The sequence below is a fragment of the Candoia aspera genome, chromosome 10, assembly GCF_035149785.1.
Source record: "Candoia aspera isolate rCanAsp1 chromosome 10, rCanAsp1.hap2, whole genome shotgun sequence".
In the NCBI taxonomy this organism is placed as follows: domain Eukaryota; kingdom Metazoa; phylum Chordata; class Lepidosauria; order Squamata; family Boidae; genus Candoia; species Candoia aspera.
In genome coordinates, this window is record NC_086162.1 from 8,053,845 (window position 1) to 8,079,707 (window position 25,863).

Genomic DNA, 25,863 nt, shown 5'->3' on the forward strand with positions numbered 1-25,863 from the left:
GAAGGCAGAGACTTAAAACAAAACACCCTAAAAGTCTACTAGGTAGGAGATCTAGGAGAAGGTGTGATGGGTGGCAGCCTAGGATGGAGCTAGACGGCTAGATGGGTGGCAGCCTAGGATGGAGCTAGCTGTTGAAGAGCTGTGGCTGTTGACTGGCGATCCTGAACTGCACTGGATTGCCAAAGAGTTTTGGTTACAAAGGGCCTGGGGCAAGCATTTGTGAATGGGAAGATCGGCAGAAACACCCAAAAACTGGAGAACCATCAGGTGACCAAACTGTCCAATGTGGAGGGCTCTGGGATTCCAGAAGACAAAGTCTTTGGGGCTGTCCTGTGAGCCAAAAAATGTTGCTGCCAACTTGGGAGCATACTGACCAGCGTATATATTTTTTATTTTATTTTTTTATTTAGAACGTTTTCCCACCGCCCATCTCAAACACGACTCTGGGCGGCTTACAAGCTTATTTTGTTCCTTTGCTATCTTCAAATAAAAGATTACCTCCTATGGAATATTTAAAGAGTATTCTTTAAAATAGAGCAGGGTACGCTTTTGTGAGTTGGCCAGCCATACAGATCAAATGAATGAGTAAATAAATCTTAAGCCAATGCAACAGAATGTGCATGCGCAGGCACACACACAGGTGAAGAACATTTAGCTGTATATTCCTTTGGGAAAAAAATTACTTTTCAAGGCGTTCTAAATATCGAATAGCAGCAGCAGGTTTTCAGCCAAATTGAAAAAAGAATATAGATATCCAGCTTTAATCCTTGCCAAGAAAGGCTATAAAGACAAAAAGTAAAAGTTCTTTATGTCTTAATATGAGGGGAAAGAATGAACCACAGGAGTTTTGCACTGTATTTTGCATTACATCCTGTGGACTTAAAAAAGCCTGTGTCCTGGTTGATTAACTAAGCTAAAGTTCATACATAGCATGGTCATAAACTATGGTTTACAGGTTCAACAGCTGGTTTGTGTTAAACCACATTACTGTATAGTTTAGAATAAGAGGCAAATCTGGCCATCATTTTGACTGACAGTGGTACATTTTAGGCCCATTAAATAAACTTGAAAAGCTGAACTTCCTCTATCCACCCCACAAGAGTGGTGGACTGATTTATTAAATTTGTATGCCACCCAACTCCCAATGACTCTGGGAAGCTTGCATGTAAAATTAAAAAAAAATACGAAACAAAAATAAAGAATAAAACATAGCAAAGATGACAGAAACCAGACTGAAAGGGAAAAACCCCCCAGACCTGTGCAGTCCAAGGGGGCTTCACTCACCCTCGCGAAAGGCCTGGGAACAGTTCTGAAAACACTCTTACAAATTCTAGTTCACTAGAAATTGTGAGCTCAACACAGCTGTCCAGTATAAGCCACCACGGTATCCCATGCACCATGATGTCATTGTGTGTGACATCATCATCCCTGCCTTCTCAGGGATGCTCACGAAGGGGGCAGGGGGGCACCGAGGGAGCATACCTGTTATAGCTGCACATGAAGCTGAATGTTCCAGCCCGCACACAGGCTTCGAATTGAGGCAGGAAAGTCATGCGCCAATCTCTCTCTTCCACCTGTCACAAAACACACCACCTGTCTTGCCAGCCCACTGAGCATGGCTTGTTAAACAACTCCCTACTCAATTCTGGCTTCTGTCCTTATACTAAATACCTTACGTTCATAACCACCCTGTGAGGTCTCCTTGTTGCCTCCTCATCCTAACCCACCTTCTTTTTTTTTTTTTTATATGAAATCTTTATTAATTTATTTAATAAACATAGAATTACATACAAACAATAATATCTTACAATACAAAAAAGAAAAGAAGAGAGAAGAAAAAGAAAAAAGAGGAGAGAGGAAAAAAAGGAAAAAAGGAAAAAAAGAAATATATATATATATAAAAATAAGTAAATAAAAAATAAAAATAAAAAAGGGGAGGGGATAAGATGAAGAATAAATAAATAAATAAATAAATAGAAAGATTAGGGTTTCCAACTTTCTAGACGGTACAGCTTAGTATCCTAGCGTATTATTATTATTTTTTCCTTAATTCTCTAAATTACCTTCATTAATTCTAATAAGAAATTAAACAAATAATTTGCCATTTATATACTATATATTCATATTAACTTTTTGAGTCCATTCCACATATTTGAAAAAAGGTGTCCAGTCCTTTTGAAAATCTTCCATATTTTTATCATTTAGTTGGTCTGTTAGTTTTGCCATTTGCGCCAAATTTAGGGATTTAAGTATCCATTCCTCCACAGATGGGATTAATTATTCTTTCCACTTTGCAGCGTAGAGAATTCGGGCCGAAGTAATCAAATACAGTAGAAGTTTTCCATAGTTTTTTTTCCAAATCTTTGTTCATAAAGCCCAATAAATAGAGTTCCGGTACTTTATCAATATTAACTGCCAGCATTTTATAAATTATATTATGTATAGATGACCAAATTTTTTTTGCTTTTTTACAGGTCCACCACATATGGTATAAAGTTCCAATTTCTTTTTTACATTTCCAACAGACATTTGACGTATTTCGAAACATTTTCGATAATTTTTCAGGGGTGGTATACCACATGTACATCATTTTATAAAAATTTTCTTTTAAATTATAATTTGATGTAAATTTTAATCCCTTAGTCCACATTCTTTCCCAAACATCATATTCAATATTGTATCCAAAATTTTTCTCCCATTTATTCATACATTGCTTAATTTGTACATTTAGTATTCTCATTTGTAATAACATTTTATATATTTTAGAGATCATGTGGTCATTATTAGCATAGATTTGTTCATCCCACCAAGATAGTTTTTTTTGTAAATTTGTAACTTTTAGCATCTATTTTAAATTGTTCTTTTAATTGAATATATGTAAACCAATGACACAAATATCCTTCATTCTCCAGTTCTTCTCTTGTTTTCATTGTAAATTTAGTCCCTTCAAATTTTATTAAATCCGAATATTTCAGCCACTTATAGTTTCCTATTGTTTCTCGCCTTACAAAAGCTTCTTGTGGGGAAATCCATAGTGGTATTGTCGATGTTAGAGTAGATTTATATTTTCCCCAAATTTTAAGAATAGACAATCTAATACAATGATTGTTAAATGTTTTATTTACTTTCAATTCGTTATACCATAAGAAACTGTGCCATCCAAATTTTAAATCATGCCCTTTAAATTTAGTAATTTATGATCTTGTAGGGTGATCCATTCTTTTAACCATAATAAACCACATGCCTCATAATATAGCCTGAAATCGGGAAGACCCAAACCTCCTCTTTCCTTGTCTTCTTGTAGTAATTTGAATTTAATTCTTGGTCTTTTCCCTTGCCAAATAAATTTTAAAAGATCTTTTTGCCATAATTTAAAATTTTTATCAGTTATAAATATTGGAATAGTTTGAAATAAAAATAACATCTTCAACAGAATATTCATCTTAATTACAGAGATTCGTCCCATAAGTGATAAATTTAATTTTTCCCACCTCGATAAATCTTGTTTGATTTCCTTCCATACTTTAACATAATTATTTTGGAATAAATCACTAGCATTGGTTGAAATCTCTATCCCTAGATATCTAACCTTTTTGGCAAATTAAATCCTGATTTAATTTCTAATACATTCTGATTATTTTGTGGCATATTTAAATTGATCATCTTTGTTTTTTGATTATTTATTTCAAAACCGACTAATTCTCCATATTCTTGTAGTGTCTTTAATAAGTAATCAATTGATATTAACGGGTTTTGTAAAATAATAACTAAATCATCCGCAAAGCCTCTTAATTTATATGTTTCTTGTTTAATCTTTATCCCTTCAATTCGATGGTCCTTTCTAATAGTTTCTGTTAGAACCTCCAATACCTATATAAATAATAAAGGAGATAGCGGACAGCCTTGCCTTGTTCCTTTTTCTATTTGACATTCTTGTGTTATCTCTTCACTGATCACAATTCTGGCTTTTTGAAATGTATAAATTGATTTTATTGCTTTTATAAATATATCACCAAAATCCATCAATTCTAAAGTCTTAAACATAAAATTCCAATTTAGATTGTCAAAAGCTTTTTCAGCATCTAAAAATAACAACATAATCTGTTTTTTATTATGAAATTGAGCATTATTATATTTAAGACCGTCCTTATATTGTTTTTTATGTATCTTCGGGGTAAAAAACCATTTTGGTCATAATTAATTATTTCTTGAAGAATTGTTTTTAGTCTTTCAGTTAAAATTAAAGTAAATATTTTATAGTCATTGTTTAATAACGAAATAGGTCTATAATTTTGGCATAATGACAGGTCTTGTTTTTCTTTTGGGATTAGTATGATATTTGCCTCTGACCAAGGTTTTGGTACTGGATTTCCTAACAGAATTGCATTCAATAAATCTTTAAGTGGTAACAAAATTTGATCTTGAAAACATTTATAATAACCTGCTGAAAATCTGTCTGGACCTGGAACTTTGCCTATTTTCAATTTTCTAATTGCCTCTATAATTTCCTGGGTTGTGATGGGATTATTAATTAATGCTTTTTGGTCTTTAGTTAATTGCTTTAAATTTTGTTTTAATAAATAGTTCTCAATTTTATCAATTGAAATTTCTTGTTTCTTATATAAATTTGTAAAGAAATTATGAAATACCTTTTTAATTTTTTCATTGTGAACTAATTCTTTCCCATTTTCTTGAATTTTAGTAATATTTTTTTTCCTTTTCTTTTCTTAATTTATATGCTAGCCATTTTCCAGGTTTATTAGCATATTCAAAATTTCTTTAATATATCTCAATTTTCTTTCAATTTCATCTGCTGTAAGTATTTTTAATTGCTGCTGTAAAATTTTTATTTGATGGTTTATACCTTCATCTGATGGCCTTATTTGAAGGTTTTTTTCTTTTATCTTAATTTGGTCAAGAACTGTTTGAATTTTTTGTTGTTTTTTCCTCTTTAGGCAACTATTTAAATACATAAAATATCCTCTCATATATGCCTTGCTAGTATCCCATACTGTCCCAATACTCACTTCATTATTTAGATTCCATTCAAAGAATTCTTTCAATTTCTTTTGGCAATTTTCTACAAGTTCTTTATTTCTCAACGAAGTTTCATTTAATCTCCACCTATAGCTTTTTGGGTGGAGTTTTATAGCCAATTGAACTGGGTTATGGTCTGAGAAAGATTGGGGAAGAATTGATACATTTAAAATTTTATTTGCCAAATTTTTAGATACCCATATCATATCGATCCTGGAGAACGATTTGAATCTGAATAAAATGTATAATCTCTAGCTGTACCATTTTTATATCTCCAGGCATCTACAATAGCCAAATTTTCTGACATATCAAAAAAAGATTGGGGCAATTTTCCTTGATTTTTTTAAATTTGTTGTTCAGATTTTCTGTCAATAATTGGTAAGGTAACTCCATTCTAATCTCCCATCATAATCCAATTGTTATAAGATAATTTGGAAAGTTCATTTAATAAATTTTGATAAAATTTATTCTGATTATCATTAGGGGTATACTCCAACCAGTATTGCTTTGGAGTTTTGTAATTCTAATTCTATTATTAAATATCTCCCATTTTTATCAACACTTATTAATTTAGGATTTAGATGGGGTTTTACATATATTGCAATTCCATTTATTTTTTTTTCATCTGCTGCTATAAAGTCATTTCCTAATTTGTTATTTACCAGATATTTACTATCTTTTTTCGCAATGTGAGTTTCTTGAAGACATATTATATCTTGTTTTAATTTGTATAAATAGTGAAAGACCTTTTTCCTTTTAGCTGGGGTGTTGGCTCCATTTATATTCCAGGAAAGGCATTTTAATTCACTCATTTGAAAGGAGTATTGCAAACTCTTTAGAACTTGAAGCTGGTTCCTCTGCACTTTGTTCCTCTGTATTTAAACGTTTCACTTTACTTTCTTTACTTTTTGGCCTTTCCCTTCTATCTGTTTCTGATTCTAAATCTTTCTTATATTTTCTGAGAAATTCCTGAGCCTTAAAGATGGTATTTAATTTATATCTTTGTTGTTGGAATGGGACGTTCACTCCTTCCAGTACTTCCCACCTAAAGGGGATTTTATTTCGTTTAAGGACTTCAGTAAGAAATAAATAATCTCTTCTTTTTTTTAATATTCTCAGTGGTATGTCTTTCAGTATCATAATCTCCTCTCCTTCAATATTATTTTTTTCCCCCCAGGAGGCCTGTATTATCAATTCTTTGGCCTTCTTCCTCGCAAATTCAATTACAATATCTCTTGGTTTCCAATTAATTTTTGCATATTTTGAATTAACTCCGAATATTTTTTCTATATCTTCTTCTAGCCTTTCTTCCTCCCATTCAATTAAACTTGCAAGCATTTGAACCACTACTTCTCTTATTTCTGCCTCTTTTTTTTCAGGTACACCTCTAAGTCTAACACAATGTTCTTTTTCTTTTAATTCTAACACAGTTAATCGGTCTAATTCTATATCATTTTCTACTTCTAATTTCTCCACTCTTTCTCTTACATCTTGGATATCTGCTTTTATTCTTTTGTCCATAGTCTCTAACTTATGATCTAACCTTTTTTCAAAGCCATCTATTTTCTCCTCTAGTAGTGGCGTTAAGTTCTGAGTAATATTTTGAATTGTTTTTTGCGTAAAATCTTCAAACGTAGCTTTCAACCATTCTCCTTCCCCAGTTTCTGAGCCTCTCCTGTTCTGTCTCCTTGTGTTCATTTTGTCCTTATAAAAATCTTTATTTACCTATCTTAATCACTACACCTAATGTTATATTTATCTATATAAAGCAGTGTATATTTATATCCAAACATACAGAGCATACAATTCAAGGTAATCTTATAAACATCTGCAATATAGTCCAATATGGCGTTAGGAATTAATTAATTCATTCAGCTCCTTTTAAGTGAGGACTGGCAGTAAAGTTTTTTGGTCTCCAACGGATAGAAAAGTTCCCTCCCCCCTCCGCTTAGAAAGTTTCTTCTTTTTCACTTTTGTAGTCACAAGTTGTTGTTTCTTTTACTAGAGATAAAAGGGGCTGCAGAATTGCCTAGGTGACTAGGCTACTCACGCGGGTTCTACCGATGTACCTCCAGGCTTCCTGGTTGCTTTGTTGTTGCGGCGAAAGTAAAATATTGAAATAGAAATCAAAGCTTTCGCCTGCCACTCCGAAGCCGCTGGAGTCTTTCGTCGGCAGCGCTCCTTTTCTCGCGCTGCCTACGGGGTCTGCCCGTCTCTCTCCGACTCCGCAGAACTCTCAACCTCCACGTGGTAGATATCAATTTTTCTGAGCTGTTACAAGGCTCGACCAGCCGCCATACTCCTTCACCGGAAACCCCCGTTAACCCATCTTCTTCATGGTGTGCTCTCCCCAGATGCTGGACTACAAATCCCATCCCCTTAGCCCTCTGGAGAGTGAATCCGACCCTGACCCTTGTGCCCTTGATGCCTAAGCACCCAAAATCATTTTCAGATCCTGGCATGGGAACTTTATTCAGAAAGAATGTTAAAAAGATAAAGATGCCCTCAAGGGGAGCCCAACTCCTGTTAACAACATGGATGCATCCAGACAGACAGGGAATGTTCATGTTCATTTCTCTGCCCCCTGCAAGGCTACTTAGCCTCTGTAGCTGCAGAGGAGGCCCACTGCATTCATCATCCCACAGGCGACGCAAGAGTGAGTCAATGCGGGGAAACGCTGAATCCCTGAAGAGGCATCCACAGTTGTTGTCCACAGGAGAGACAGGAATGAACATGAAAATCTGGGCCAGGAGCACCTAGATGCTGTCCTGGTCAGGACAGGGAAATCACACCTTATTTCAAAGGAGCAGGTTAGTCCTGTGTGAGCTCATGAGGAAGACCACCATCTCAGAGGCCTCTTTGGGCAGGTCTGAGTGAGACACCAACAACCATGAAACTGTTCCTGAAGCTCCTCCTTTTCAGGCACCCTCCACGCTTGATTTTGCACTAATGTCATCTACTGGCCTTCAGGGATGGAGCCCTGCTGCTCATTTTTTCAGTTGCCCCCTGTTTATCCCCTACTTCTCAGCTGCATTAAAGTACAGGCAGTACAGACTCTTTGCCCTGGACTGGCAAAGCACTTGGCTCTCTGGAGTCAAGGACTCTCAGCTCCTGGTGCAATGGCTTCCTGCTGCCTGCTACCACCCTGGTAACATCTCCCAGGAACAGCTTTCTTTCTTTCTATTTAAATAGTCTTTATTAAATTATTTACACAAATAATACAAACATAAAATGACAAATCAACAATAAAGATAAAATGCAAAAACAAGAGAAAGAAAAAAGGAAAGGAGAAAGAAGAAAGAGAAGAAGAGGTTTAAAAGAAAGGAAATGGATTTCCAGCTCCCTAAGTAATACAATTTTATACCTTAACTAAATAATTTCTTTTCACAATTCACTAATTTGGTTACAATAATTCTACAGTTCTATTGAGATTATATAAATCAGATACATAATATTTACATCTTGTATTATATTCCTATGTTTTACACATTTACGTTAATTTTTGGGTCGATTCTACATAGTTGAAGAAGGGGGTCCAGTCATTTTGAAAATCTTCCACATTTTTATCATTTAGCTGGTCCGTAAGTTTTGCCGCCTGCACCAGATCCAGGGACTTAAATGTCCATTCTTCCATTGAGGGGGTCAGTTCTTCCTTCCACTTTGATGCATACGTAATTCCAGCTGCGGTGATCAAATATCGTAAAAGTTTTCCATGTTCATGTCCCAAATCCTTGTCCATGATGCCCAATAAATAGAGTTCCGGTGTTCTATTAATTTCTTTAGTCAACATTTTACAAATTATATTGTGTATAGATGTCCAAAATTTTTTCGCCTTCTTACAAGTCCACCACATATGATAAAAAGTTCCTGTTTCTTTTTTACTCTTCCAGCAGACATTTGAAGTATTCTGAAACATTTTGGATATTTTGTCCGGAGTAATGTACCACATGTACATCATTTTGTAAAAATTTTCTTTTAAGTTATAATTTAAAGTAAATTTCAGCCCTTTGGTCCACATTCTTTCCCAAACATCATAGTCAATGTGATGTCCAAGATTTCTCTCCCATTTAATCATACATTGTTTAATTTGTACATTTGCCATTCTTATTTGTAATAACATTTTATATATTTTGGAAATCATGTGGTCATTGTTGGCATAAACTAAATTATCCCACCAGGTTAAATCTTTTGTGAATTTGTAACTTTGGGCATCAATTTTAAATTGTTCCTTTAATTGAAAATACAAAAACCATTGGCATGGATGTCCTTCATTTTCCAATTCATCTCTTCTTTTCATTTTATATATAGCCCCTTCAAATTTTATTAGGTCCAAATATCTTAGCCATTTGCAAATTCCTGTTTTTTCTCTCCTACTATACGCTTCTTGTGGGGAAATCCATAATGGCAGAGTGGGTGTTAGAGTAGATTTATATTTTTCTCAAATTCTAAGAAGGGACTTTCTAATACAATGATTATTAAATATTTTATTTACTTTCAATCTGTTATACCAGAGGAATCCATGCCAACCAAATTTCAGGTCGTGGCCTTCTAGATTTAATAATCTATAATTTTGTAAAGTATTCCACTCTTTTACCCATAATAATCCACATGCTTCATAATATAATTTAAAATCTGGAAGACCCCAGCCTCCTCGTTCTTTAGCATCCTGCATTAATTTAAGTCTAATCCTTGGTCTTTTCCTTTGCCAAATGAACTTCGATAGGTCTTTTTGCCATAATTTAAAAGTTTTGTCAGTTAATAATATTGGAATATTTTGAAATAAAAATGACATCCTTGGCAAGATATTCATTTTGATTACAGAGATTCGCCCCATAAGTGATAAATTTAGTTTTTCCCACTTCCCTAAGTCTTGTTGAATTTCCTTCCATATTTTTGCACAGTTGTTTTGGTATAGATTGTTAGTTTTAGCTGTAATCTCTATCCCTAAATATCTGACTTTCTTAACACTAGAGAATCCTGATTTATTTTCTAATATATTCTGAATATTTTGTGACGTATTTAAGTTTATCATTTTCGTTTTTTGTTTATTTATTTTGAAACCAGCTAATTCTCCATATTCTTGTAGCGTTTTTAATAAGTAGTCAAGAGATGTTAGTGGATTTTGTAGGGTAATAACTAAATCATCTGCGAACGCTCTTAATTTATGTATTTGTTTTACCTTTATTCCCTTAGGGGACGCGGTGGCGCTGCGGGTTAAACTGCTGAGCTGCCGATCGGAAGGTCAGCAGTTCAAAACCGCGCGGCGGGGTGAGCTCCCGTTGCTAGTCCCAGCTCCTGCTCACCTAGCAGTTCGAAAACATGCAAATGTGAGTAGATCAATAGGTACCGCTTCAGCGGGAAGGTAACGGAGTTCCGTGTCATCATGCTGGCCACATGACCCGGAAAATGTCTACGGACAACGCCGGCTCTTCGGCTTAGAAACGGAGATAAGCACCGCCCCCTAGAGTCGGACACGACTGGACTTTACGTCAAGGGAAACCTTTACCTTTACCTTATTCCCTCAATCTGATTTTCCTTTCTAATATTCTCTGTTAAGACTTCCAAAACCAATATGAATAGTAAGGGGGAGAGTGGACAGCCCTGCCTGGTACCTTTTTCTATTACGCATTCTTGTGTTGGATCTTCGTTTATCAGAATTTTGGCTTTTTGGAATGTATAGATTGCTTTGACTGCCTTTATAAATGTGTTGCCAAAATCCATAAATTCCAAGGTTTTAAGCATAACATTCCAGTTTAAATTGTCAAAGGCTTTTTCTGCGTCTAAAAAGAGTAGCATAATCTGTTATTCATTATGAATTTGGGCATACTCTATTATATTTATGATAGTCCTTATGTTATCTTTTGTGTGTCTTTGGGGTAGGAATCCACTTTGGTCATGATCAATGATTTCTTGTAATATAATTTTTAATCTTTCAGTTAGAATTAATGTAAATATTTTGTAGTCATTACTCAGTAGCGAAATAGGCCTATAATTTCTACACAGTGTCGGATCCTGTTTCTCTTTCGGAATTAATATAATATTCGCCTAAGACCAAGATTGAGGTATTGGATTTCCTGATACAAACATATTCAATAAATCCTTAAATGGTAGTAGTATTTGATCTTGGAAATATTTATAGTATCCTGCAGAAAAACCATCTGGTCCTGGGGCTTTGCCTGTTTTCAGTTTTCTAATAGCATCTATAATTTCCTGTGTTGTAATGGGGTTAATTGTTGTTTTTTGATCTTTAGTTAGTTTCTTTAAATTGTGTTTTAGCAAATAGTTTTCAATTTTGTCAATTGATATTTCTTGTTTCTTATATAAATTTGTAAAAAAGTTATAAAATGCCTTAATTTTTTCATTGTCAACTAATTCTTCCCTGTTTTCTCGAATTTTGGTAATGGTTTTTTTCCCCTTATCTTTTCTTAATTTATATGCCAACCATTTACCTGCTTTATTAGCATGTTCAAAGTTTCTTTGTTTGATATATCTCAGTTTCCTTTCAATTTCATCTGTTGTAAGTATTTTTAATTGTTGTTGCAAAATGTTTATTTGGCGATTTATTTCCTCATCAGATGGCTTTAATTGGAGCTCTTTTCTTTTAACTTGATTTGATCTAAAATTATTTGAGTTTTTTGTTGTGCTTTCCTTTTCAAACACCTATTTTGATACATAAAGAACCCTCTCATATAGGCCTTACTAGTATCCCACACAGTACCAATACTTAATTTATTTAGATTCCATTCAAAGAATTCCTTTAGTTTCTATTTGCAATCTTCTACAAGTTCTTTATTTCTCAGCAAAGTTTCATTTAATCTCCACCTATAATTTTTTGGTGGAGTTTTATGCTCAATTGAATCGGATTATGGTCTGAGAAGGATCTGGGGAGGGTTGTTACATCAGAGATTTCATTTGCCAGATTTTTAGATAGCCATATCATATCCATCCTGGAGAACGATTTGAATCTATCTGAGTAGAAGGTATAATCTCTGGCCAAGCCATTTTTATGTCTCCAGGCATCTCCAATAGCCAAATTTTCGGTCGTATCAAAAAAAGACAGGTAATTTTCCTTGATTTTTTTAAATTTGTTGTTCAGACTTTCTATCAATGATAGGTAAAGTAACCCCATTCCAATCTCCCATCATAATCCAATTATTATAGGGTAGTTCAGAAAGTACATTAAGTAAATTCTGATATTTTTTTTTCTGATTATCATTCGGGGCATATACTCCAACCACTAATACTTTAAGGCTTGGCAGTTCCACTTCTATTATTATATATCTTCCATTTTTGTCAGCACTTATCAATTTAGAGTTTAAATGAGACTTTGCATATATTACAATTCCATTTGTTTTTTTTCCACTTGCTGCTATAAATTCATTTCCTAATTTCTTGTTTATCACACATTTACCTTCTTTTTTAGCAATGTGCGTTTCCTGAAGACATATAAAATCTTGTTTCAATTTATATAAATAATGAAAAACTTTTTTCCTTTTAACTGGGGAGTTGACTCCATTTATGTTCCAGGAGAGGCATTTTAGTTCATTCCTTTGAGAGAAGTATTGTAAACTCTTCAGAGCTAGAAGCTAATTCTTCTGCACTGGGGTCTTCAGAATCTAGACACTTTCCTTTACCTTCTTTACTTTTAAATCTGTCACTCCCCTCTGCATCTGTTTCCAGATCTTTCTTATGTTTTTTAAGAAATCCCTGCGCTTTTGAGATAGTATTCGATTTGTATCTTCGTTGTTTAAACATAACATTAACTCCCTCCAGAATTTCCCATCTGAAGGGAATTTTATTTCCTTTTAAGACATCAGTGAGAAAAAAGTATTCTCTTCTCCTTTTAAGTATTTTCGGTGGTATGTCCTTCAGTATCATGACTTCCTCTCCTTCAATGTTAATTTTTTTACCACAAGAGGCCTGTATTATCAATTCGTTTGTCCTCTTTCTTGCAAATTCAATTATTATGTCTCTTGGTTTCCTATGAGCCTTTGCATATTTCGAGTTAACTCTCTATATTTTTTCTATATTTTCTTCTAATTTTTCTTCATCCCAGTCAATTAAATTGGCAAGCATTTGAATCACCATTTCTCTCATTTCTGGCTCTTTTTTTTCTGGTGCTCCTCTAAGCCTAATGCAGTATTCTTTTTCTTTTAACTCTAACCCAGTTAAACGGTCTGATTCAGTGTCCTTTTCCCATTCTAATTTCTCCGCTCTTTCTCTTACTTCTTGGATAGCTGCTTTTATCATTTTGTCCATGGTCTCTAACTCATGGTCTAATCTTTTCTCAAAGCCATCAATTTTCTCTTCCAATAAATGAGTTAAATTTTGAGTGATGTTTTCAATCACTCAATGTTTTGAGGAGTATGGCGGCAGGACGAGCGATGTGAGAGCTCGAGAATATTCTCATCTGCAACACAGGACGAAGGTGGCTTTGCGGAGTCGGAGAGACGGGCAAACCACGGAGGCAGCGCCGGAAGAAGAAGCTCTGCCCACGAAGAGCTTCAGCGGCTTTGGAGCGGCAGGCGGAAGCTTTGACTTTCTTCTTGTCACTTTCACTTTCACCGTAAAAGAGCAGCCGGGAAGCCGGGAAGCAAGAACTGTAGAGCCTGCGTGAGTAGCCTAGCTTTCCAGGCAATTCTGCTGCCCCCTTCGCTTCGATGAAAGGAACAATAATCACTGACTAAAGAAAAAAGAAGAAACTTCCTAAGTAGCGGGGGGGACTTTACAATTGGGGGGAAAAATCTGTATTATAAGTCCCTGCTGCGATAAGGGGAAAACTGGTTTATTTAATTAATTCATCACGCCATATTGTAATATACTATAGCTTTATATAAATACTTAAGCATATTTTGTACTGTGTAAGTAGAAATAGATATTGTATATTGTAACATATAAACAAATAGTGTATTAGGATTAATAGTTCAGATAAGCTAAGAAATTAAGACGGATATTTACAAAACAAAATGAATACAAGAAGACAGATTAGGAGAGGCTCAGAAGCAGGGGAAGGTGAATGGTTGAAAGCCATGTTCGAAGACTTTACACAGAAAACAATTCAAAACATCACCCAGGAACAGCTTTCTGATGATCATCTGAACCTGAAGCAGCTGTCAGTTCCTATGTTTGCTAAGCCGGAACTTAAATCTACGGCTCAGTGTTGGTTTCATATTTTGGTTACTGAATCTGGAGACGGTGGTTGATCCAGATTCAGACAACACCCATGCGTGACGGAAAATCATTGGCCATGATTAAGGAGCAGAAAGGGCAGGGGCAAAGTCACAGAGTGCGTGTTCCAAGAAACCAGAGGGGCTTATCTGTTGTGTCTGTTCTCGCTCTGAGGGTTGCAAGAAACTAGGCGGTTGGGACTAAATAAATGGGTCTAACACTAGAAATTGGCAGCAAGGAAGGAACCCAGTTCAGAAAGCGACCTGGACAGAAGCGCCATCTCTGATCTTCTTCCACTGACCTTGGCATCAAAGAAAAACCGGGATTCGGGGATATTCTCAGGACCCCCATGGACATCAAAATGCTTGCAGCCCGCACTAGCTTTGACGTAACGGGGGTGGTCACCCTGCAGCCCCTTCACAAACGCAACTCCCAGCTCTGTGGTCAGGAACGGGTCCTCCCCATATGTCTCCTAGGAGTGGAAGAAAAAGCAAGCTGGTCAGCCCAATCTTATTCTTCCCACCCCATTCTTATTTCAGTTAATGACAAGCATAAAATGAGGACAATCAGGCAAACAAATGAAAAAGACATACAAAGCGGAAAGCACCAGACCGATGCGATTCTTAAATGTAGGCAAATCACATGACGAGACATTAATAGTGTAATCCTAAACCTGTAACTCTAAAATGAAATACAGGATATTGTTAGCATTAACACACTAAAACTAGAGCTAACACACATGATCAAACAAAGCCTCTGGTCAGCCATTTCTGTTCTTCTGGTTATCCCATTTCTGAGAATAAGGAGCTGAGAAGTTCCTTGGCTCTACCTTAAATCTCTAAGAGGTCATACAATCTCAAGATTGCTTTAACCTAACTTTGGGGGTGCCTTTTTCAGCTCAGGCGACTATTACGGCCAAGAGCAGGGATATTTGTGACCTTCAGTGCAATCCCTACTGGAAGCAGGGATGGGTCCTCACAGCCTTCGGAAACACTCAGCAATAATTTAATTTCAGAGGACCATTCTTGGGACAATTAAAGCCACTGAGACATTTCCCCTGATCTGGGAGCTTCCAGGTATGTTGGACCTCAAGCCTTCTCCTCCCCACCCATGGTCATACATCATTTATACCTGGTTCCTGCCCCAGAGCGGGTGCCGCATGATGTTCAAGACAGGGCTGAAGCAGCTCAAGCTCGTGTGGTCGTTATAAGAGCCGACAGAGACAAAAAAGTTGTGCTTGGCGCGAACCTCAGTGGCCGTAGCGTTGGCCACGTCGAAGATGAGTTGAGGGCTGTTTGAAGACATAAGGAGGGTTGTAGGGAAAAGGATCTTGTGTTGCAATGAAATGAGGTCCCTTGGACTTGCAGCACCCAATACCATGCTAGGCTACCATCCTGTAGAGATGGGGTCTTGGTTCCCTGCAGGGCCAGGATAGGACTTCCAGAGATCCATAACGGAGGTCCCAACTGCAATTTGCATCAGTGACATCATATGCAAATGGTGCACAGCACATCATTTACATTATTTGCATGGTGATGTCATGGCACAGGTGACATCATCTGCCCTCCCCTGTGGATACTCAAGTCTTTTTTTATATATATAATTTTTATTGAAGAAATTTTGAACAAAATAAAAACAATACCAATATTAGAAAAGAGACGAAAGCAAGAAATAGTGAAAAAGAAAAAAGAAAAAAGAAGGGAAGGGAAGGGAGAGGAATTATTAAAAAGTGGCTTCTGATCATTTTGACAGTGGTTATAAATGCAAATAAGCAGCAACCCAATTTAAGAAAACGTTCAGTCTGAAGAAAAGAGGACTTACCGGAGACATGCGAGCCACATTCAGGTACATAAACGAAAACTACACAGAAGATGGGGTTGTGAACTATTTTCCATGGCCGCAGAAACTAGGCTGGGAAATAAGCTGAAGCTACCTCGGTTTCCTTCCAAAATAAGGAAGAACTTCCTGATGGTGATCCTTAGGTTGTTCACAGGTAGACAGTGGAATAGTCTACCTCTGGTGGTTTGACGTTCCCCAACTCTGGCGGTTTTGAAGAAGAGGCTGGACAGCTGCCTCTGACGGTTTAAATTGTCCTTCTGCCCATTTCAGAGGGCTGGAGTAGATGATCCTTGTGGCCCCTTCCAACTCCACAATTCCAGAAATGGTACCAAGTGTCGAAAGCCTGGACGCTTAAGGTGCCAGGGCTGGTAAGTATGGTGTTAGGCTGAGCATGTAGCAATAGTGGGTTATCAAAATCCTAAGTGGATTAGCTCAGAGAGAGAAGTAGGGAGTCTAGCAGAGAAACAGGAAGGGAAGAGAGACAGGACTCGTCTGGAAAGTCCTAACCAAAGTTTGCACAGCCCTGACTCGCTATCTTTTAGGAAGGGGTCAGAGACTGTGGGAAGAAAGTCTGGTTTATCTGAGAAGAGGCAACGCAGTCCAGATGTGAGAGATGTGAAGAGAAAGCCTTATGAAGCATTTCCACATTAATTCACTCATTAAATAAGATACAGGTAGTGCCCAGTTAATGACCACAATTGAGACCGGAATTTTGGTTGCTCAGTGAAGCAGACGTGAAGTGAATATAACCCAATTTTATGGTCTTTTTTGCAGCAGCCATTAAGTGAATCACCGCAGTCATTAAGCAAACCACGTGGTTGTGGTCATTAAGCAAATCATGCGGTTCCCTGCTGATTTTGCTTGCCAGAAGCCGGCCCAGAAGGTAGAAAATGGTGATTGCCTGACCACAGGATGCTGCAACAGTCATAAATGCGAACTGGTTGCCAAGCACCCAAATCATAATCGTGTGACCACAGGGATGCTGCGATGGTCGTAAGTGTGAGCACCGGTTGTAAGTCATTTTTTTCAGCACTGTTGTAAGTCTGAACCATCACTAAATGAATGGTCATTAAGTGAGGACTACTTGTACCGGGAATTTACTCCAACAGTTTCCATGATTCTGTTTTTACCCCCAATTAGTATTGAAGAGACCTTCCTGAAATCCAAGCCAGATTTGTGTGGCTGGACAGAAAGCCTTGAAAAGCTGCGTCTTTCAACAGATCCTAGGGCAGGTTGTTACAGCTAAAAGTGGCCGTTTTAATTTGTTTTCCCTGATGTGCTATTTAAAGGTGCTGTTGTGGTTACTGGTTTTTGCTTGCTTATTTTGACCGTGGGCTGTAATTGTAACAATATCCCTCGATCAGTAAACGATCCACAGTACAATGAGGATGGTGATTTCTAAAAGGGGTTTATTGTACATGGCCTAGATCTGTTTTAAGTGACTGGGGTGGCTTTAAATTGATTTAATAGGTGAAATCCTACCTGAAGGAGGCAGCCAAGCCAAGGGCTTGAGGAAAAGATGTTGCCCAGCCCGGAGCTTCTGCATCACCACGAAGGCATTCTGTATTCCAGTTGTAGGGCCCAATGCCCAAACGGTCAATGGGTGGGGCCGGCCCATTGTCCTCAGCTCCTCCTCTTGCCATCTGTGAGTACAAAGCCCCTACAGTGAATGGATGGTCATCACCGTCCTAGAATCAAGCAACCTGGTTTCTCCACCTTTTGGCCTTCTTTAGTCCTGTCCCAGCTGGCTGTTGACCCCAGCATCACCACCCAATCTTGCAACTATAGGGAGCATATGCAAGATTCTTCTAGGATTCTTCAAGGTTGGTTGTCATTGGCAGATGTTTCCTTATCTGCCTGGGTAATGTCTTCAGTGCTATCACCCTGGAAGCATCTGAAGATATTACTTAGGTGGGTCATGAAATGTTTGCCAATGAAAAGTCAAGCTGAGAGACCTCTTACACCCCCAAACCTGACCTTCCCCCTTGCAGGTCACTGTCCCTGTCTCATCTCCAGTCCAGGAAGGATCTTGCCTGAAACCATAAGAACTAGTATAAAAGTTGCCTGTCCCCCTTAAGCTAATCCTAACCTAACACAGCTTCATGGTGTGCAAAATACACATGGCCTTGGAGGCTAAATCCAGTGACCTAACGGGGGTGTCATCAGAGGTGGGTTCTGGGAGTGTCATGGGATGGGGGCTCATCCCTCCCCTCTCCTCACCCACTAGCATCCCCTTCCAGCGCTGGTCCTCCCCATCAGCCCTTCTTTTCCTGAATCCCTTTCACAGACACTGTGTCTCCCTCCCCATTTTCAACACTAACTACTCCCTGGATTTCCAACAAGAGGGGAACAGAAGAACTCCACTGTTTTATTTGGGACAGAAGAGGGAGAATTCTTCCCTATTTCCCTGCAGCAGCATTTGGAAATGTATTTTTTACCTTATGGTACAGCAGCCCCATGTTTCCTCTTTGCAATGTCCAAAAAATATTGAGAAACATTGAATGGGGGTTTTGTTGCTCATTTGCTAATTTTTCTGTATTTGTCAGGTTTAACTCTTCGCTGTCCCAAGGAAGCAGCCGACATGGCTGCCCCCAGGCTAGACAGTTTCAGCTCTACAGGGCCCAGCTAGTTGGGCAATCCTGGCAGAGTCTGCCTCCTTGCTTTCTGGGGTTATTTCTGCCCTGGGGTCTTCCCATCTGTCCCCTTATTTCACCTTATTTTAATTTCTGAGATGATTAAATGGGATGAGAAGGGAGGGGCAGACCAACCAACTTCGAGCAAGACAGAAAGAGTCCCCCAAACGTCCCCATTCCTGCCCCCTCTTGACTGTCCCCTCTTTTCCCTACTGCCTGGTGCCCTACTGAGAGAGGGCAACCAGGACGGTCTACAGGGAAGGGTCGGAAGAGGCAGACATGGCACTGGGATACAAGCCCCACCCTTTTGTGTTTGCAAGCAATACTGCCACATGTGCAAAGAGTGGAGCTTGAGCTTTTGGGGTGTTTTGTACACAAAAGGAGCTGTCCTACAGATGTGGACAAAGACCCAGAAGCAAAGAGATCATAGCAACAAGAGACATCTAATGGACTCCAGATGACAGGGCTGGGAGGAGCAGCTAGAACAGCCGAAGGCTGTGAGTTTTCAGTTTCTAGAAGCCTCTGGGGGTCCACAATGGAAAATGCACAATTATGGTTTGGTTTGACCGATGAAGACTTGCTGACTGGTCTTCCAAAGCCCCACTGACCATCAACCCCACCAAACCATTCAAGGTCTTTCTCGTACCTGCAGGACCATCTCCTCTGGGGTTAGCCTGTTAATCAGATCGTCCAGCCGTTCCTCCCAAGGCAATGTGGGATCCCTGAAAGGGAAGTCCCATCCCCAGCAGAGCCCAGCCAACAGCAGCACGGCAGCAAGGTGACAAAAGGCCATCATTTTGTCTGCAACCAAGAAAATGCAGCTGTGAGCTTGTGGTGCAGGGAACAGGCCTCTGAGCATGATCCATGTAGTCTTTTTTGACATACTGTGGAACTGGCTTGCTGTTCCTTCTTCCAAGATGTTCTTCTGATGTTCTCCAGCTTCCACCCTGGCATTCCCTGGAGGCTTCCCATCTATGAACTAACCAGTTTCTACATAAAGCTTCACAAAAGACCAAAATCTTTCCCAAGAACCAAGTTAATGAGTAATGTAATGAGTCTTTGATACTTTATTGAGAAAGGCCCAAGAGAGATTCAGGAGCACCAGCTTGGCACCACCGCTTTCATTCTGTGTACAGTGGCTGGATTCATCCACCATGTCCCTGTTCACACACTGTTCAAACACAGGTTTGTTTCTCCAAGGCTCATTGAATTAATCACAAATGATTGGCTTTGCACAGATTAAACCATAAACTATGGCTCACAAACTGCAGTCACTGGTTCTCACATCATGCTAAGTGAAAATTAAACCACATGATAACTCAGTACACTATGTGATCTCAGCCCATTACACTAAACCATGACAAAATGACACAGTTTGCAGTAAACCATAATGGGGAGTGCTGGGTTTTGACTGAGCATGATATGTGAATTCAGCCATTATGGCTTATTCAGCAAACTACGCATCACTGCAATCTATGAACCCAGCCAAGAGTCACAAAGAGACTGCAGAAAGACACCAAGGCATAGTATTTGATATTCTGGTGGGATGACCTAGGTTCAAATCCAAACTTAGATGTTGGGTCAACTGAGACCAATCTCATCGGGGAAATGGGACACAAGGATGGGAAAATCTGCCATCAAAGACCTATCTAAAAAGTAAAGACATCAGTTTAAAAGCAAAGGTGTGCCTGACTCACGCCATGGTCTTCTCAATTGCCACATATGCCTGTGAGAGTTGGACATTAAAAAAGGAAGATCAAAGAAGAATTGATGCATTCGAATTGTGGTGTTGGCGAAGATTACTGAAAATACCGTGGACTGCCAGAAGAACAAAGAAATCGGTTTTAGAAGAAATACAACCAGGATGTTCCCTAGAGGCAAAGATAACTAGGCTTAGACTCCCATACTTTGGGCACATCGTCAGGAAAGACCGATTGCTTGAGAAGGACATCATGTTTGGTAAAGTCAAGGACCAGAGAAAAAGAGGAAGACCTTCAGTGCGCTGGATTGATACAGTTACCGCAACAATGGATGCAAACACTGGAACAGCCAGGCATCTGGTGCGAGACCAAACAGCATTTCGTTCTGTTATACATGGGGTCGCCATGGGTCGTAAAGGACTGGACGGCAACGAATAACAACAACACAGGGCTACCCATAAAACGAATACCACAGTTTTGTAACTTTTGACCTATCTTTGAGCCTGAACGTGCAGGGGTTCCTGGAGGCCTGAACAATATTTCGAGGGTTCCTCCAGGCTCAAAAGGTCAAGAAAGGATGCTCTAGAACAACCACTTTCCAGAATTGCAGCCAACTTCCTAGGGTTTGCAAAAGCATGCTGGCTGGGGAATTCTGGGGTGAGACACAGAGTTAAAGGAACTCAATGCTTCTTCCAGACACTAAAAGGATCTATCAGCAGGGAGACTTTGCAAGAGCCGTGAGCCATCCAAAGCTGAATCCAGTCTTTTAATTTTCTCTTTCAGGCCTGAGCCAATCGCTTGAAAAGCAGGAGTCTGGCCGAACCCTTAAATAAAGCAACGACCCCAAGCCAAGAACGGGTCTCCCTCGGAAGTAAGAGTATTGAACGCATTCCGGCTCCCGGAAAAGCGGATGCCCGCGGGCAGCAGCCTCTGGCTATAAAAACAGCATTTCGCTCTTGGACCGGCCTCTGCTCCAGCCACTCATCTGGATACACACGTGCGCTTCCCAGGTTTTGTCTTCGGGTTCCAAGGCTGCGACGCGAGGCTGGGATTGCGCCCCGCATTCAACCCCGAAGAGCCCGCTTCCCCTGCTTCCTAACCGGCTTCCGCGCCCCCCACCCACGGTAGGGAGCCAACCCAAGGCGGTCGAGAGTCCGTCGCGGCGGCGGCTCGGAGAGAGGGCGAAGCAGGTCGCCTTGCCTCTCCCCTTCCCACCGCCCTCGCCTTACCTGCTCCTCCGTCCCGCGATCCCTCTGCCCAGCCGCTCCTGCACCCGGCCGCGTCCGCCCGCGTCTGCTGCAAGCGCGGAGCTGTCGCGCACGGGCGATCCCGAGGCCGCTGCCCGCCCCCGGAGCCCCGCGGGGCAGGCTGAGTCCGCCTCCCGCACACGGGCCGCGGTCTGGAGCGCAAGCGGGAGCAACGGCGCAGCTGCCGGCTCCTCCTGCGCCCAAGGAAACCGCTGCCGCCGCTTCCTCCCTCCTCGACGGGCGGGCTTCCCGCGTCCGCGGCCCCGGAATAGCGGGCCTTGGGGGCGGAGGCGGCGCGTCCCCGTTGCAGGCGGCCCGGCCCCGCCCTGCTCCGCTCAGCTGGTCGGAGCCGAGCGGAAAGACCGCCCTTCTTCTCCGGCGCCGCCGCGCTGCTCTTCCCGGCTCGTCCACTAGAGGGCGGAACCCGCTCACCCACCGGCCTGAGCCCCGCCGGGCGTCCCTAACGCCGCATCTCCGACAGGTGCGGACAGGTAAACTCGCCCACCCAGCTCAACCGGGAAGACGCGCGAAATCCAACCCAGTTCTTGCCGACTTCACAGACCCAACCGCGCAGTTTCCTTGGCGTGATGTAAAAAAGGTGCTTTGCCTCTGCCATCTTCTGGGACATTTTTTTTAAAATCCAGTTGTGGGCTTTCTTCGTGGTCTCTCCTCCAACCTCTAACCAGCTCCCAGCCTATTTAACTTCTCCACCCAGATAAGTCAGCCAAGCCATGCCATCTCCCAAGGCATCTCCTGGGCATTCCAAGGTGGTGAAATAATGCTGGTCTCATGCTATGTCGTAACCTGGCGTGTTGGCAAAAGGAAAGGTCGGTCCTGCAAACTGGTTGTTCTGGGAAAAGCAAGTCTTTTGCCTTTAAGAACTTCAAGGCAAGCCTGAGAACTTAAACCGGGCAAGCAAGAGCCCTCCCTGGGAAGGAAGTGGGTGGCTGGTGCAGCGCGACTGTGTCTTCCATGGGAATATCCTGGGGAAGTGTTTTCCTGGATTTTTTTTCTTTGCAGCTCCATTTTCAAAACCACTCATCCTTTTGGTTGATTGCCCTGCCACCCCAAATTTGCTCCTGTCTGGTTGGGTTTGGCAAGCTATCCTGCAGTGGTTCTCACAGAAAACCCAGTTTGGAGGTCCTTTGTGTAATTTTTGCCCAACCTTCTGTTGGATTCCAAAGAATACTTCTGGAATCCTTGCTTAACTTTTTACTGGCAGTAAAAGGCTGCTCCTTCCCTAGTTGTATGTGTGCGTGTGTGTGTCTTTTCAGTGTTTTTTCTCTAACTGAATTCAGAAAACCTTTCTTTCTCTGACTTCTCTACCCCCCCCCCCACACACACATTATGTCTACTCTTGTTCTGCTTTCAGAGTTACCCTGCTGATGGATGGATGGGCCGAAAGAGATTCCCAAGGCCCGTTGCGACATTTCATGCCAGCATTCTGTTGAGCTGGAAAGAATAGCACGTGAAGGAGAATGTGTGTGAAGCATGCTTTGCTGGTATTTTCCCCCCAATCTCTTTACCAGCAGTGACTGAGGGGAGGCATTTATATTTTCTTCTGTGCAACTAAGGAACAAGTTGCTTCTCTGGGTGCGCTGGGGGGGCACAGAGGGGGCTACATAAGCTCTGCCCTGGTTTCTGTGGCCTAGGAGGGAGGGGGCTTCAGATGGAGCCAGGGACAGCATTTGCAACCAGGGTCCATCTGCCTCTCCCGCCAGGATGCACTGGGAGAGCTTTTCTGCAGTGTTTTTCTCCATAACCCCTGACCACATCTGGCCTGCTTTTGAACTTGGTATTTCCTTTGTAAGGTTCTTCTACCGTGCTAAATTTGGTCCAGTTCTCTTTGATTTTGGGACAGTTATCCTGCTGAAAGATCGCTAAGAGTCCCAACTTCCTTTGCACCATTTCTTTCCAGCATCCTGTTGGGTTGGAAAGATTAGAAAGGCTGAGTGGCTATAGCTCAGAGGCCTGGAAGCCCACCCAGGCATAGCGTTGTCCTTGAATTTGTGCTTGGCAAATTACTTTTCTTTTAGCCTTAACCATTGATTGATTGATTATTGTACACCACCCAGAGTCACTTCCCGTGAGATGGCCAGCTATATAAATTTGACAAACAAATAAATAAATAAAACCATGTCCACGGTGGGATCCATTTGGTGAGGAATACCCATGGCCCCACTAGAGTGGTCAAACTATATTAAACCGTTTGGCGTAGGATGCTGAACAAAAACTTGGGCCTTTCAGTAAAATGTGTTAGCCTGAAAAGGGGCTAGTAGACTGCTTCTGAAAGAGAAGAAAGTAGCTTTAAATAATGTAAAAATTGTCTAAATAGACCCATGTGAACACTTTACTCAATGGAACCTGAGGACAGCTGTTTGCAGATGTTTACAGCAGCCCTGGGTAACTTTGCAACATTATGTATAACAGAACTGTTCTTCTGTGATAAAAGAAAATTATTAGAGAATTCATCAAACTGACTTGGACTGTGTAACAACAAAGGAGAGATGAGGCTTTTTCAGCTGTCATTCATTTATTTGTTTTTTCATAAAACTTGATTAAAGTTTCAAAAATACAGATAAAATACAAAGAATAGAAAGGATTGAAAGAAAGACTAGAAGAAAAAAGACGAACTAAAAAAGCGCAGAAGTAATTACAAAGAAGTGCAAAAGAAATGACTTCTGACCCTCTTCGACACAGATATAAACACAAATAACACCACAAACAAGCACGCCACCCGAATCTCAAGTCATATTTCTCCAAGTCCAATAATTTCGTATTCTTCAACATCACCCATTCCTTCATCCAAAGCAAACAACCTGCATCAAAATATAATTTCAAATCAGGTAATCCTAACCCTCCTTGTTCTTTGGCATCTTGTAAGTATTCATACTTCATCCTTGGTTTCTTCCCTTGCCATATAGCTGTCGTTTGTTTATTTCTGATCTGATTCAGATCTCTGATCTTTAATCAAAATAAACAGTATGGACTGAATCGGTAGCAATGCACGACCCCCATTCTTACAAATTTTGCTTCCACTTTCCCATTACCATCTGTTTCAGAGAACATACCCTATGTAAATCTCCATAGCAGAAACAACAAAGTGATGTTACTTACTTCAGTCTATTTTATTTCTTCAAGGGGGAAAAAAAAAGCTTTCCCTGCCTTTTTGCCAAGTTTAAGCATTCAGGAAAGCTTATATAATTTATAATAATTATATAAGACAACATTAAAAGAAGAAAGTATGTTCCTACAGAATATTCTACTTATTTTATTTTATTTTATTTTATTATTTATGCCTTCGGGTCAGTTTTTGATTCCTTGTGCCTGCCTTGGCAAGTCCCTACAGTTTTCTTGACAAGGTTTTTCAGAAGTGGTTGGCCATTGCCTCCTTCCTGGGGCTCAGAGAGAGTGACTAGTCCAAGGTTGCCCAGCTGCCTTTGTGCCTCAGAACTCACCGTCTCCCGGTTTCTAGCTTGGTGCCTGATGCCTTAACCACTACACCAAACTGGCTGGGTCCATTACCCGAAGGGAAATAAACCTGGATATCTTTCATTAAAGATGAGCTATACCAACCAATTTTGGTTAAGAAACTGGTTGTCTGCCAGTTCAAAAAACTGGATCAAAAACAAAGAAAACTATAATCAGACTGCAGATTCATTTGCACAGAAAGGCCAATTTTCTTCAAGTTGGCATCTTCCCTATGACATTACGCTGCAGATTTCTTCACTCTCAGCCTGCAGGGCCAGGAATGCCCTGGCTGAAAATGATGGTTGTAATCCTGCACATCTGGAAAGCACCATCTTGAAGAAGGGTGAATTAAATTCTTTTGCAGAGTTTGCGAGTTGCTAGATGGTTTTATTTGTTTGTTTGAACTGGCCTTCACAATAGATTTTTTTCACATTCTTTGTTTTTTCTAAAATACCATATTTTCTTCCCCACCCCAAATAATTAAAAAAAACCCAGCAACTTTGAAACAGGCGGTGGTCCAGTTAGGAAAATGTATACTCAGAATGTTTTTACAAGGCCCCTTTTCAGATGTGCATCATTTTGAGTAGTCCAGAGTTCCTTCAACCTGTTGGGGATTAGTCAGCAAAAACGGTTTTTTAGCTGGAAAAAAACTGGCTGCTATTGCTTGCACAGACAGCAAAAAAATGGGTTTGTCTGCCTTTGCCAACAAACACAACACATCCTGGAAAACCAGTAGGGATGTTGGAGTGGGTAGATGGTTGGAAATAC

General features: G+C 40.1%; 1 protein-coding gene and 1 long non-coding RNA gene across 2 annotated transcripts in view; both read right to left on the reverse strand.

Annotated features, from left to right (window-relative positions):
* The window catches only part of LOC134503354 (xylan 1,4-beta-xylosidase-like), a 34,919-nt gene extending 15,441 nt beyond the window's left edge, over positions 1 to 19,478 (reverse strand). Inside the window, exons 1-5 of the mRNA XM_063312140.1 lie at positions 19,324 to 19,478; positions 17,527 to 17,687; positions 15,337 to 15,496; positions 14,507 to 14,677; positions 1,483 to 1,574 (exon numbers count right to left, since the gene is read on the reverse strand). Of these exons, the coding sequence (XP_063168210.1) occupies positions 1,483 to 1,574; positions 14,507 to 14,677; positions 15,337 to 15,496; positions 17,527 to 17,687; positions 19,324 to 19,473 (734 nt within the window). The 5' untranslated portion in view covers positions 19,474 to 19,478. The remainder of the gene's footprint in view (positions 1 to 1,482; positions 1,575 to 14,506; positions 14,678 to 15,336; positions 15,497 to 17,526; positions 17,688 to 19,323) is intronic.
* Positions 1 to 25,863, reverse strand: part of LOC134503360 (uncharacterized) — a 209,110-nt gene that overhangs the window by 105,144 nt on the left and 78,103 nt on the right. The window lies entirely within an intron of this gene.